General features: G+C 33.0%; 2 protein-coding genes across 4 annotated transcripts in view; both read left to right on the forward strand.

Annotated features, from left to right (window-relative positions):
- The window catches only part of LOC129226982 (coiled-coil domain-containing protein 40-like), a 37,000-nt gene extending 28,959 nt beyond the window's left edge, over positions 1 to 8,041 (forward strand). The window contains exons 11-14 of the mRNA XM_054861611.1: positions 39 to 159; positions 1,002 to 1,190; positions 3,199 to 3,357; positions 7,805 to 8,041. Of these exons, the coding sequence (XP_054717586.1) occupies positions 39 to 159; positions 1,002 to 1,190; positions 3,199 to 3,357; positions 7,805 to 8,041 (706 nt within the window). The remainder of the gene's footprint in view (positions 1 to 38; positions 160 to 1,001; positions 1,191 to 3,198; positions 3,358 to 7,804) is intronic.
- A 7,269-nt stretch (positions 8,042 to 15,310) lies between these two features.
- LOC129227051 (dynamin-like 120 kDa protein, mitochondrial) overlaps positions 15,311 to 15,879 on the forward strand; it is an 83,162-nt gene continuing 82,593 nt past the window's right edge. For all 3 annotated transcript variants that reach the window (XM_054861691.1, XM_054861692.1, XM_054861693.1), the window contains exon 1: positions 15,311 to 15,629. In XM_054861691.1, coding sequence (XP_054717666.1) covers positions 15,405 to 15,629 — 225 coding nt within the window. In that variant the 5' untranslated portion in view covers positions 15,311 to 15,404. The remainder of the gene's footprint in view (positions 15,630 to 15,879) is intronic.

Here is a 15,879-nt window from a genome sequence, read left to right on the forward strand (position 1 = left end):
AATAACTTGTGTTTTAAAACATTTTATTTTTCTGCCAGAGCTGAAATAGTTTATTGGGAAGGTAAAATCCATTTAGCAGAAGATACAAAAAAAGTTTTGGAGTCAAAAACAAATCTTGAAGACCTCTCAAATTTAAGGAGTGAAATTCGACGTTTTAATGTAAGTCTCTATTTGTGCTTTTATTATTTTTTTTTTCTACTTCACATGAAGTTTTTAAAATCTTCATCCTAAGTACCCGTAACCAATTTCTGCTTATCTTTGTATGCAAAGCAAATTTGTTAAAAACTAAAGAATGAAAATTCATTACTGCACATCAGAGCAGCAGATTTTTTTTTTAATTCATAAACTGATTGATCTTGATGGCTTTTTCTGCTGTAAAGTGCTGCATTTGTGCGTTTTTAATGTTGTTATTTTTTTTTTTTTAATTTCTTTATTTCCCATATGTTTGGTGAAAGTTACACAAAAACTGATTATTTGGTAATTCCGTACGTCATTATGTCCTCCTGATGGATTTTTAAACAAAACAAGCCATTAAACAAGGCTAAAAGTTCCATTAAAGTGAAAAAAATCCACCAAATAAAAAATCAAACCAAGTTCTATTAAATTAATCTGTCCAGTAAATAAAGTAACATTTAAATGCTCCATTAAAATGTAAAATAATCCTGTAAATAGGTGTATCAAGTCTTTGAAAATCAGTAAAATTTCTATTAAAATAGAAAATTACAGCATGAAGAGCAAATATGGCTGCAACATGAAGGATATTTTTTTGTTTTCGCCAATTTGGAAAGAAACCAAGTAGCTAAGCATCAATGAAACAGTTGAAGAACTTGTTACGGAAAAGTACTATCTTTAAAACAAATAGTAAATTTATAACATGAGTTTAAATTTATAAACTTGAATGAAACTAATCATACCTCAATGCAAGTTTAGGATTCTCTCTGATTTGTGTTTCTTAGTTTTTCAGTTTTAGGTATAGTTTTAAAATGTGTTAACATTTTTAGGTAAAATTGGAACAAATCAAAAAAGAGCAAGAAAGTTTAGTGAAACAAATGAGTAGAGCTGTGTACAGACACACCGCTTTGTTTGTCGAAGCCGATAAGCAAGCACTGTTTGGGAAGAGAAAAAAAACTTCTGACTATGTACTGAGCAGGACGAAATCGAACTTGAAGAAATTGCATGAGAATAAAAAAGTAAGAGTAATAATTTATTCAAAGTAAAGGGAAAAACTTAGCAAAAGTATTAGTTTTTTTTTTCTTTTAGCAATTGCTAAAAGCCCTTGTGAAGACTTAGTAGAAGAAGAGGGAGACTCCTCATTAGTCTTTCAGCCGTCTTAAAACCGTTATTATTATTTTTTTTTTTAACTTAGTCTACATTTACCGTATTTACCTGCATGAACCATCATGCAACAAACATTCAAAGTTCAAGTCTTCAGTAATCTTTGCATCAGACTGTATACGGGGATGGGGAGTTCTTAGGGTTAACCCCCCCCCCCCCAAAAAAAAAAAGTTCAGTTTGACATTTAAATGTTTATTTATATTTAAAACTTTCCAAAAAATATTGTTCCAAAACTCAAATGTCTTTTATATGTATATTAATTGCATAAAACGCTTTCATAATAGATAACCCGACGACTTGAACATTAGCACAAATAGTGCAAAGCTCCGCATGAAAGTGTTTTAACCCTCCCCAAAATTATTTTCTGGTTATGGCCCTGCCTTGCATGGTCTTTTCCAGCATGCCGGAAAAAATGAGATTAGAAAAATAATTTTTGTTGAGATAATTGCATAAGTTATGCATAAAAAATGATGTGAGTTTATTATTATCTTGTTTTATAAAAAGGGTTAAATTTCATTAAAATATTGATTGACAATGCTGTTTTCATTATTCTGATAAGAAAATTAAATTGATTACCAGTAATTTTTCAGAAAGTTAACATTAAAAGAAACATACACTGGAAGTCAAAGAATTTGATTCAGCTATTCAATGAATAAAAGTAAACTTACCTGCCTACAAAAAACTAAAATTAGAAGTCTAAAAAACTTCCAACTGAGCCGCAGACGGAGAATCAAGAGGGAAAATTGAAAATCCTTTTAAAAGACTTACACTATTAAAAATCAATAAATTACAAGTATTTTATTTGTTAATAAATGGAAACTGGCAACAGATAAAAGTATCAAATCATTTTGTTTACTTTCCTTGTCACCAACAATAAATTCGACTACCAATCGTATGAATAAAGGCTTTTAGCCTTATTTAAAATCTGCTTTAAAAAAACGTTATAATTTGAATTCTATATAGCATGGAAGATCCTAACACATTCTGTCAGACCCAGAAAAAATGACTATTTTGGTGCTAATTTTTTTTTAATTTTAAATATGTTTTCACTGCAAAAAACACAGAAAACCTTTTAGAGATTTTCAATTAATATCTTGATTAATTAATGTCATTTAAAGACAAGACCTAGCTAAGAACATCCTTAATCAACTCTCCTTTCGAACAATTTTTTTTTTTTTTTTCAAATCGGTTCATCCGTTTAGGTACTAGAGTGCCACAGACAGATACACAGATACATCAATCTTATAACCCACTTCCTTTGTGTGTCGGGTGTTAAAAAAGAATTTAAACTAATTTATTTAAAAAATTAAAAATGAACCACAATTACTATGATCGCTTTGGTGTCAATCATATTACTATCATGTAACTACATATATAATGAATGACCTACATTAATAAGAAACACATTAATTTTACCTCAATTTATGTTTAAATATTTGTATTGATTAATTAAAGAAATTGTGTCAGACTGTTTTTTGTTTTTTCCAAAATGATGTTTGAATTATCTGGCACGCCGAAAAATTAAAATTATTATTACATGCTGCTCAACCCCACTTATTTGCAGTATTTCGGATGATGCGGGGAAATACCATAATATTAGGTTCAAATTTGCCTTTACTATAGGAACTTCATTGACATTTTAATAAAATATCATGTTAATATATTTTATTGTTCTGTATTACAGCTGTCCCATTCTTTCCTACATTTTTGTAAAACACAAACCAGCATGAAACTGTTCCCTACTTGCACAAAGCTCTTCAACTGAAGAAAAACTATTGCTTACCAATCAAATTATGTTTTCCATTTTATAGTTGTGGAAAGTTTATATGACTATTAATTATTGCAGTATTTTCTTTTTTGCAGTTGCTTGAAGACTTTAGAAAAGAAAGTGAATCTTTAAGTGCTACAGAAACTAACTTGAATGATTCTATTGATGCTGAGAATCAAATTATTTTAGATTTTATGGACAAAATAAAATCTTATGAAAATAACACAGACACAAAACAACAAGAAAAAAGACAGGTATGTTTTTTTTGAGCAATCACGATTGCTTATTGCTTTCACTTGACTGTTTTGGCATCCTATGATTTTATTTTCCCACCAGCACCCTCTGCAGCATCACCGTCGACCGGCTCCTCACGGTGCTGCTCCTCTTGCGAAAGCCGTCTCCAGATTGCATCCATCTCCTACACACACGCACATACACACACACCTACACAAACACACATGCCTTTTCACACATACACATTCCCCCCCCCCTTCACACACACAAACAGTCATACACACAACTACCCACACACTCATACCTGCACACAGACATAAACACACATTCCTACACACACATACACATACCCCCCTACACACAACCCCCTCACACACACACATAAACAAACACGCATACATACACACACACTCGTGATTGCAAAAAACATAATTTGAATTCAAAATGCCATAGTTCAAATTATTTTTTTATTTTTTTTTTAATTTTGAAAAATACTTATACATTATTTCTGAGATAATTTTACTAATATTTTTTCAGTTCATACACAATGTTTTTTTTTTTTTAATTTTTTTTTCTTTGCTTCATTAGAAGTTTCTTTATCTTTATATATAAATGGCTACTTCTGTATGTATGTCCGGGGTATGCTTCAAAACTACTGGACCGATATTCAACAATTTTTTCACCATAGATAGCTTCATTATCAGGAAGCAACATAGGCTATAATTTATTTCTAAAAAACTCAGTTTAAAAAAGTTATGGTGGAAAACAGTAAATTTTATGTAATTTCCCCTTTAAATGAATAAATATAAAACCCATTGTTACGAAAATTCGTTGCCTTACAACAGCAAGGTTAACAGCAATCAGAATAAAAATTTTGAATCATGGCTTCTCTGGAGCAAGTACTACATTTATTGCTTTCTTAGGAATTGTATCCTCATCCATATACATGAATGGCTACTTCTGTATGTATGTCCGGGGTAAGCTTCAAATCTACTAGCCTGATATTAACAATTTTTTCACCATAGTTATCTACATTATCAGGAAGCAACATAGGCTATAATTTATTTCTAGAAAACTTAGTTTTAAAAAGTTATGATGGAAAACAGTAAATTTAATGTAATTTCCCTGTTAAATGAATATATAACCCATTGTTACAAAAATTCGTTGCCTTACAACAGCAAGATTAATAGTGATCATAATAAAAATTTTGAATCAAGGCTTCTCTGGAGCAAGCATGAAAGCAAGCTTGAGCAAGCTTTCTTAGGATTTTTATCCTCATCTATGCCAATAATCGATAATGGAACAAAGTAAAAAGACAATTGATTTTGGCAACAGTTGGAAAATAGAAAGTGTTTATTGTCAAAAATTACACAGGCCTGCAAAATTCGGGTCATGAAAAAGTGATTGTACGGTATTGAGTGACTTTTATTCTACTGGATGCACTGATTTCAAGTATGACATCATATTTTTCTCAATCATAAAGATATTTTCACCAATTGGACTTAAACATATAGGCAGAAAACACTACATTTTCCTATTCTGAGCGAGAGAGTCTTTTCAAAATATGTGTAAGTTTATTACTTACACTCACGAACGAGTTTATGCATCAAACATACAATTGGAAATCGATTACTAAATATATAAATTTCATAGAAATAAGAACATAGTAATAATTAATTATAACGATTCAATTAAAACGGAAGGCAATCTTTTCAACTGGCGCTGTTTTTGCAGCCAAAGACTACTTAATAATGTTTCTCGGCTTTCATTTCACCATGTAACCAAAATATTGAAATTAAAATAATCTTTAAAACTTTTGCTAAAATGTAAAATAATCCACTAACTAAATTAGGCTAATCTATAAACAGCACAAAAACTTCCATTAGAATGTCTTTGCTCACAATTTCAAACACTAGCCAAATTTTGTCACTTATTTCGGAAGAAAATATTTAGCATCATTTTATGATCACCAAAACTATTTCAGTATTTGGCGACAATATCTCTTTGACGAAAATTAGTAACAGACAGTTTTACAAAGTAGGGAGAGGGAGCATTATCTAAGGTATCCCAAAACCCAAATTTGGTAACATTTTAAATCGCACCAAGAACCCACAATAATTGAAATTTCCCAAAACAACTAAAGCAAGTATAGTGGGATTTCAGGCGGCTGCATTTTTTAAAACCACTTGTGTTTCAATAGCCATATAGAAAAAGCTTTAGACTATGTTCAAAACAAAAAAATGATCTGAAAAACTAAAAATCCTTATAAACATGTGAAATTTCATGGTTTGGAAATTCTTTAAATTTTTTTGCATAAATTTGGTGCTTTCATTTCTAACTAAATACTATTCCGGTTTTTATGCTTATTGCTATTTTACTTTTATGGGTGAATCTAATCAAAGCAGGGTGTTTTGAGGTCTTTCAGTTAAAACAGAAAACGAATGAAGGTAGCGATTGTTTCTCACAGTTATTACTGACCCAGGATACGCCGGATATTTTTGCTAGTATAATTGCATATGCACAGAGTTTGAGAAAATAACTGTTCTGGTAATGGCAATAAAGTTTCAAATTAGTATCAATAATAATCAAGTCCCTCGTTTTGAATTTTTCCATGGGAGGGATGTTCATACTCAATGTAAATTATACCTAAAAACGGCAGTAACCATGCCCATGTACACGTAAATATATCTGTTTCCCAAACCCAAGGGTAGGTAGTTGAGCCCCCTAAAAGGCAGGTCTGGTAATAATTATTGAAGGACATTAGAATTTAGGTCTTTGCAGAGAAATGCTCTAGTTGCAATAAAAATGGCAAATTATGCTGTTGTTATTTTTGCTGCAGTGGAAACAGATAGTTAAATGCATGTCGGAGAATTTGAGGCAAAGTGAAATGGCAAAATATTTTCCTAGTTTGCAGCGCCACATATTTAACCGTATTTTAACTATGTTCTTAAGCATTTAGTTGATTCCAGTCAAACTATAAACTATCTTGAAGATCAAGGTATGTATTTTAAGTCATTTTCAAAATTTGCTATCCATGTTATAATATTTTGTGATTTATCAATAATATTTTTTTTTCCATTCTGATCTCCAATGCAATATTTATTTACTTAATATTATGCATGTTTTTAATTTAAATGTTTAATAATTCACATAATATTCTCTTTATGATGACTAATACTTTTGTCTGACAGAATGTAACTTGAAAAAAAAAGAAACCAGTTAAAAATTTGAAATCCTGAATCAATTTCATATGAAATGCATTTTTCTTCACTTATAATTTGTTCAGCGAGGAATTACAAAATTTACATAACCTGAGCAACTATATATTGGAGTGTTGTGGCTCTCTAAAATATGGTACAACTTAAAACATCATCCTTGAACTGGTTCAAGTTCAAGTAGTAACATTTTAAAATTAACTGAGACCATCATAGACACAGGGAATGCATCTTGCTCAATTCATTGATGCGAATGTAACATTTTCACTTGCCCTTTATTCCAATAATTTTAAACTTTGGCTTTTATTTTTAACCATTTGAAGAAAGGATCTATTATGTATCCCAATTTAAAGTATCAACTTACGAAAAAAATAACATGTTATTTTCAAAAAAACCGTATTTATGTTTTGCAGATGTGATGTGAAAGTACATACGACTACAATGTGATGAGAAGCAACAAATACAACTCATCATTTTTAAATGCAAAAACTATTTTATAAATTGGTTCCTCATATATAAATATGTATAAATAATAAAAGACAAGATTTAAAATTCCTGGAAAAAAGTGCAAATATATGTTTAAAAATGTCACACGTCCTGCATCAATGAATTTAGCAAGCTGTTCCAAGGATCACAAAAGGTAGGATTTGATTTTCTAAGACTTGCCATCTAAGCTTGCAAAGAAGCCCATGTGACCCAGAAGAAAGCATGTGAATCATTTTCCGCCATTATCAACCAATACAATATCTTGAAGTCCCAAAAAGAGCTCATCATGTGCCTGATTGCAAAATTTAATAATCTTGGTAAATTTCGGAAGGTAATCTATTCAATTTTAAATCAACTTTCTAGTGTGTTTAGGCATGGATGCAGAGGAGGGGTCATGACCCACATTCCCAAGTGACCAAAGATGTCCGAAAACTGCGTTTTTGGAACTTATATTTTGGAAGATTTACCCAAACACCTAGTTTTGCCCAAAAAATGACTAATGACCGCCTCTTTTGAAAATGACTCCCCCCCCCCCCCCAAAAAAAAAACAGAAGCTGGATCCATTTTTCTAATGTTACACCAACCTTTCCTGAAAAGAACTTTGCAAAAGGCACCTAATGAAAAAAAAAAATAGCATGCAGAATTTTTTTTTTGGAGTTTGGTGGGGAGCAGGTGGTATATGTTGTGAGTTTCAATTGCTTTTAATTAATAGACTATTACAGTGAAAAATTTGTTCAAAATACTAATGTGTTCTTTTCCCACACAGGTCCTGCTGCAGCTTTCGTTTAAACAGAAGAAAACGAAGCTTTTACAAAAAGTCCTTGATAACACTTTTGTCAGAGCAGTGCGGAATGAAACACAGAGAACTATTGAAGTTCAAAAAGTACAAAATGCATTGCATGCTCTTCAAGTTATTTCTCAAGCAGCCGTAAAGGAATGTCCCACGTTAACCAAAGAACTTAGCAAAATCATTGACTATGTTTTTGTTTCCAAATATATTTGAAGTCTAACTTACCTTTATGTATGAAAAGGTATTAGTTTAATAAAGTTTTAAAAAAATATTATAGTCTTACTTTTTTTCGAAATTATATAAAGAATTTTAGGGACACTTTCACATTATTCCAAAAATGTTTTACTGTAAAAAGTGAATGAATTTAATGGGGAAGCATTAGTGAAGCAATGTGACAGAACTGTTTAGTATTTGTTACTGCAATTCTGCCTAGGTGCTTTTTTTTTTTTTTTTTTGAGCGAAGAAGGGGGTAACTTATTCTATTAAAAAGGGGGTAACTTATTATTTTCACCCTAGCTTTCATCTTAAATCATTCCAGATGAAGCCATACCATGTTTTCAGACCTCTTGCTGATGTGCTAAAATATCTTTAGCGACCAGTGCGAAGATCTTCTCAGCTTCTGTATGAGGTTATTTACCTTTGCCTGTAGTTCAATGGTCATTCTCCTGGACTGATGAGGACAAAAGTTTAGTCTCTAGATTCTGTAACCATGGTGTTCGGTATATGCTCGCATGCAATCCTGCCATAGTTCTAGCTTTGTGTTGTTAATTTGTTGTCTTAGGTAAACTTAAAAACTTATCCACTTGTGTTCAACATTAAAAAACATGATTTTGTTTGCTAACAGATTTTGGCGAATTTCTTGATGTTTTTTGCAGCAATCAGTATTTTTCAATTCTGTTGTTAACACTGAGTATCCACCAAAATTTAGATAAAGAAATGAAGTGGTGAATCGGGGGAAGGCTTAAAACAGGCCAATCTCAAGCCCACTTTTGTTCAATTCAATTTAACGCCCAGCTCTTCTATAGCTCAACCACCGTTTGAGCTATTGACACCAAAATCTGTACCAGTTAAGGGCAATCCAGACAGCACAGATCTTCCAATATTCGTTGTTATATCGTTGAACTGGTGCAAAACTCATGACATATCACAAACGGATATCGACGCAATGTAGATTCCTCACGTAGTTGGGCTTTTCCAAATATGGTTGACAAAAGTACGAAATTAGCACGGGTTTCAAAATAAATCCAAAATATGTTTGAAAGTTTACATTTATAGTATATAGCGTATTTCTAATTTTTGATTTTTGTAATCATTTTGACGAGTTTTTACTAGTGATGTTCTGGATATCCGTATCCGTATCCGCGGATATCCGAGGGAAAATAAAGATCTGTGTTCGTATCCGTATCCGTTACTTCTTTGAGGGATCTTTTCTATCCTAAAATTTCTTAAACATTTGAATAAAAGACTTAAATTCCGTTTAAATTAGGTTTCATTCCCTATATAAATTATAAGGTATCGTGTCAGAAGCCAATTAGTACGCCCCCCACCCCCCGTCGTGAAAAGGAAGGGGTAATATAAGTTTTAAAAGTGTAGCTGTGTGTCAATTTGTGGCATTGTAGCTCTTAAACAGGTGAACCGATTTGGATAGTTCTTTCTTCGTTTAAAAACTGACTTTATCGAAAGTGTTTTTAGCTTGGCCTCGATCTTGTAGAATTTTAATTATCGGAGACATTAATTAAAAACCGACTTAACGTTTTTCACATTTAGGGTAGTAAAAATTTACCTGTACGTTAAAATATTGGCCCTAATTGAAAGAACAAAGTTTTCTGCGTTAGATATTAGTTTGAAACTTCCAAGTTATACAGTAAGGACCTACTATAATCTTGTTAAGTAAATTTTAAATGCAATTCTAAGTCTTTATACGCGCGATTGGTAGAGATTTCATAGTCAGAAGATTAGGAGAAAAAGCTCAATGATTTAAAATTTCTATCTGCTGTCAGTTCATATTTGTTAACAATGTGTGCTCTGATCCGCGAAATTTATCTTTATATGAGGTTCTTTTTTATGATGTTTAATTTAATATTAGTTTTTGTTATTGATTTGGGGTTTCTGTTATTCTTCATTTTGGTTTTTCTCGGCATCCTTCAAAAAAAGTGAGATTAAATACTCTATTTACTGTTTGTAAAGGTGTTCTTGGCTCTGTTATATAGTCGGTCGGAGTAAGTTGGGTGGAATAGGTCAGCACTGCATTTATGCTGAAATAAAATGCGAATTATTTCTAGCCTATCTAGTAGCAGCTTTACCACTCTTGCTCCTGTATCCTACATCTACCGAGCAAACTAGAAATAATTTTTCACATTCTATTTAAGCATTAATGAAGATCTCATCCATTCCTTCCAGTTCTCCCTCAATTTTTACGGAGATTTCTTTAAAGAGTAAATCATAATCTTGACTATATTTTCGCCGTAGATGACATTTTTTTGAAGAAACAGTGCCATTATTCTGACGGGAATATTTTCCGTAACAAATTTTACACTTGGATAGTTGAATTGGGTAAAAAAAAAAATTGAGATCCGTTTTCGCGGATCTTGACACTCATGATCCGGATCCGGATCCGTGGATCTACTTTTTTAATGATCCGGCACCTCACTAGTTTTTACATGTCTGAAAACTGTTTAATCTGCTCATGCACAACAATTTCAGTTTAAAAAAAATGGCTATTTACTGACTGTAATATGTTTCCACGTTGTCAGTTGTCGTGTAAATTGTTGACGTGAGTGTGTAAATGAATTAGCGATTTCTTGTATTAACGTGAAGTAAAGTAATTGCCTGCTTTTTAAGTTTTTGTAAATTATGTTTTCTAAATTCAAGAAACAATGTTTCTGATCGTCAAAACGACGTAGAGATAGCTTTGAATTAAAAATTTTCATATTATTATTATTTTGTTTGTTTGTTCAGATTATTGCTGGAATAAAATTTGCGAATTGTGCATACAAATGAAATGGTTTATTGCCTACTTAAATATGAATACAAAATAGGTTATCAATGACTCATAGATTACTTGCATGTTTCTTGGAAGTCTTAAATCTTTAAAATTACTTTTTTAAAACGCTAAAAATAGTTAACATCAGCTATTTTTCTTAAATTATTTAAATAAAATGTACATATTTATTTATATTTGAAATTAATTTAAAAATTATTTCATTTTTCTTGTCTTTCTTAATTATTTTATTGAGTTATATTCCAAATTTGAATTTCATTCAAATGATTTTTTAAAAAATCTTTAGTATATTACTGTTTTAAAAAGTTTGAGGGTAAAAAAGTGTGCAAAAAGCCTATAAATTATTGGTAATTAATTTACCAAGATACAGTTTATGTAGATATTTCGTGATACAAACACATGAGAAAATCGTTGAAAAATCCTCTGAAACAGGTTGTTAGTTCATCCAATATTAGTAGATAAATCCATTTAACCTCTAAAATCAGTTGAAAACTCCTCCAGAGAACAATATAACCAAAAAATAGAAATATCGTTGATATTTTGTAAGCATCCAAAAAACGTTGATAATTGCTCCGAAAAATGTTGAAAGTCATATCATATCTACAGCGATTTCACGTAAAATCGCTGTGCTGGGCGGACATTTTGCTGGTTTATCAACCAGTTCTCTTCGAATTTAAGAGGATTTCGGTACATGTGATCACGTTGATGTTACATTACTTCTACGATTTTGGGACGATATGGACCAAGTTTTGTTTGATTCCGCCACTTCTTCCTGGGGAATAGCAGGCACGCACAGCTCAAAAAACGTCCCATTGCTTCACGACCCCCCTTTGGAGGAATTCACGCCAAAAACCAATGGGCACAAGTTCACATAAGTGAACCAAAAAAAATTCGCCGTTATTCAATACTTTTTTCTATATATTAGACATAGAAGAAAGTAAAAAACGAAGAGGCACAGGTTTGAAGGGGCACATGTTCGAGGGCGCACAGGAGGGAGGGTGGTCAAGTCGAACAGGGGCGGCCCAGCTTATGCACCGGCGGCGGGCCCGGCCAGTCTGCCACTGATTGCAATTTGTCCTCTGCTTAACATAAATTGATTCCTTTTTTATTTTCTTAAAGCATTATTTTAAATTTATTTTAAATGTATTGAAAAGTTTCAAACAAAATTTTATTATAGTAAAATCTTTCCCCCTCCCCCAAAACCAGGGGGAGCGAAGCCACACCCTCCAACTCCGAAATGGGAAGATTGAGAGACGCTGATAGGGCGCCGGGTTCATTGGGTGCTCAGAACATAGAGCACAATGTGCTCGGCGCTCAATGCTCTCGGCGCCCAAAGTTTCCAGCGCCCAATCTGCCTAGACCGACAGAAAACTAGTATGTTGTGGCCATCACGAAACTTTCTTCTATATTTTTCCTTTTCTGATCCCTCCCCATGCTTGACGAGGAAGCAATATTCCTAACAAAAGCAAAATTACACATGTAAAAACTTGACGACCATCCCACTGTCTGAATTATTGTAAAAGCAAAGCAAAGAGCGAAAATTGAAAGTTATTTTAAAAGCCTTGCTTGAATTAATTACAAATATTTTATTTATTAATAAACATAAGATGGCAACAGTTAAAAATTTTAAATCATTGAGATAATATTTCTGATTGGGCCGTGGTAGCCCGATCGGTAGAGTGTCGGATTCGGGGCCGGAGGGTCCTCGGTTCGAACCTCGAAGGTCGAAGACCCACCGTCGTCATTAAAGGGGACTGGGCGACGTTAAATATGCTCGTGGTCTCAATGTCCTCCAAGTGAAACGATACCTCTGGGGGTGCTAGCACCAGGTAGCTATTAGCTCCTGGACTAGTTTTAAATTCTCATTAACTGTTCGATCCGGTGATGGTGCTGCCATCTATCGGTAGATAAAATAATGGAGGCAAGGCGATCTATTACGATTTATCTTTATTATTGTTGCATTAATAAAGCTATTTTTATTCGCAAAAAAAAAAAAAAAAAAAAAAAAAAATCAACACCCCTTGGAGCGATTGGAGTCAAAATCGAACCAAAGCCTGTTTACGTATGGATTCACATATATTCCAAATTTCAACCAGAACGTAGCATTACTTCTTGAGATAGGGCACTCACAATGGAAAAAAAGAACGGGCGATTGCGCTACCCCCTTTTCAGCTGTTGACACCAAAATAAAATCAGATCTTATACCCACTAAGGGCTACTTGTCAAAAAAATTTTGTTTGATTCCGTTCGTTATTTCTTGAGATACAGCAGTCACAATTGACCACAAAAAACGTTTCATAATTCAACCCCCGTTTGAGCTATTGACACCAAAATTGAATCAGCATCTGTTCCTGTTAGGGGCAACCTGTGGACCAAATTTTGTTTGATTCCGCCAGTTACTTCCTGAGGAATAGCAAGCACGCGTAACTCAAAAAACGTCCCATTGCTCCACCCCCCCCTTGGAGGAATTCGCGCCAAAAATCAATGGGCACAAGTTCACATAGGGGCACATATGTGTACCAAATTTCGTTCAATTTCATGCGGTAGTTTTTGCTGTAGAGCGGCCACAAAAAACTGGTCACACACAGACGTGACACACACACATACACACACACACACAGAGACAGACAGACATTTTCCAAAAATAGTCGAAATGGACTCAGCACACCTCAAAACGTTCGAATCCGTCAAAATTCGAGAATTTGCACGAATCCAATACTTCTTACTAATATTATATATGCGAAAGTTTGTCTGTATGGATGGATGTATGGATGGATGTATGGATGTTTGTTACTCTTTCACGCAAAAACTACTGAACGGATTTTGATGAAACTTTACAATAATATAGCTTATGCATCAGAATAACACATAGGGTAGTTTTCGTCCCGTTATGGGGGGCAAAACCCTCTTAGGGGGGCAATAAAACACAATTTTTGTATAAATTCTCTAACATTGGGATGAAAAAATACTTGCACATATTTACATTATATGTCCATCGAAAGCTCTGATTTTTCTGCTGAAGATGACACCTGTTCGAAATTTCTAAGTAGAATAAAAAACGAGTTATGAGCTTTTTAGATCCATGTTCGAAGGCTTTCCTCAACTCAATACAGTATTTAGTGTATCATCTCAACTCCCTGTCGATAGCGACAATTGTTGTATTGTTGACTTTCTTTGCTTTTCGTGATTGTTCAAGGCTTTTCTCAAGTCAAATCTTGAAGTAAGATTTTTGCACAAGATTGGCAAATAATACATGATTTGGCTGATGATTTTCCATTTAAACGGAACTTTAAAGTAATTAATGGTTTTTATTATTATTTATGCTAATTGAACACTTACTCATTATCCAAACAACCAGCAGATCGCCAAAATTTTTGCAGAAAGATTTCCGTAGCTCATGCATTTGGCAGTTTTTTCAACGTTGCTGTTTTTGAAGCCGAAGACTACGTCATAATGTTTCTCAGCTTTCACCATGTAAAGAAAATATCGCCAATCAAAGAATTTTCAAAAGACTTTTTTTACTGTGTTAAATAATCCAGCAACTAAATTAGGCAAATCCATAAACAGCACAAAAACTTTCATTAATTTTCCTTTTTGCACAATTTCAAACAATCACCAAATTTTATTACTTATTTTGGTAACATTTGGGATGAAATTGTTTAGCGCCATTTTATGGTGACCAAAAATATCTCAGCATCTGGCGACGATATCTCTGTAACGAAAATTAATATCATATCGTTTTACAAAGTAAGGAAAGAATGGGGGAGCATCATCGAAGGTACCTCGAAACGACTTTCGCAAATTCGGTAAAATCGCACCAAGAGCCACAATGATTGAAATTTCCCGAAATAACTAAAGCAAGTATAAGGGGATTACGAGCGCAGCTACTTTTTTTTAATCACTTCGTACTTCATTAGCCATACAGAGAAGGTTTTCGACTCCATGTTAAAAAAAAAGTATCAACAGATTAATCTTTTTAAACATGAGAAGATTAATTTCATGTTTTTTAAATTTGTATATGCTTAAATATAGTGCTTTCGTTTCTTAATCAATACTAATTTGTTTTTATACTGATTGCTATTTTAGTTTTATGGGTAAGGAAGAAACTCGATTTTTAATCACGTCAAAAAGATGTGTTTTTAATTCTTTTACTTAAAACAGAAAACAAAAGCAAGTAACGATTTTTTCTAATAATTATTACTGACCCAGGCAACGCCGGGTATTTTTGCTAGTTCTTCTATATATTAGATATAGAAGAACTTTCTTCTATATATTAGATATAAGAGAAAGTAAAAAGGAATGGTTCAGAGAACATGATTTACAGCTTAATTCTAGTAAAGTGAACTCTCACAAGAGGGCGATTTTGAAACCTGCAATCGCCAATTGGCGATGCTTACGGTCGTTGCCTTTAACTTCCGCCATGAACTTACCCTTCGTTTAACGTGTTTCATCATCTATGATTGTTTTCACTTTCTGGTGTTTTGCTTTTGCTCTCATTTCGGTGTTTCTTCGAAGTGAATGGAATGCTACCTTTTTTTTTAATGCTAATTCTTGAAGTGTATTCGGTAAAGAAATATGAATAAGGGCAGTCTAATCTTACGCAGCCCTGATTTCTTAACTACACTTAGAACTTTCTCTGGTTTAACTCACAGATCCCATGGAAAACTTTTAAAGGTGTATGTATGTTCACTACGAGGCGAAAGAAATGTTTCAATACTGTTTCGAGTATTAAGAGGTGCCCTTAAAATACGATATATTGTTCTTGGTACTGCTGTTGGCGGCGGAGTTCAACTTTCAAAGGTATGATTATAAAGAGCAACGAAAAAAGGAATGTTATTGCTGTACGTCCTTACTATGAATTCGGTCATTTAGTTATTGTAATATCTCAATAGTTATTTGTTTCTCAAAGTATGAGAAGCAACTACCAAGGCCATAGATGTTGTGTTACTAAATTATTTTATCCCTCATTGACTTTTTAAATGCACAAAATTTCTTTTTCTAAATCATTGCATCATCTCGATCAATCACTAGTTTCATCAAAACATTCAAG

This window comes from Uloborus diversus, chromosome 7 (assembly GCF_026930045.1).
Source record: "Uloborus diversus isolate 005 chromosome 7, Udiv.v.3.1, whole genome shotgun sequence".
Lineage (NCBI taxonomy): Eukaryota > Metazoa > Arthropoda > Arachnida > Araneae > Uloboridae > Uloborus > Uloborus diversus.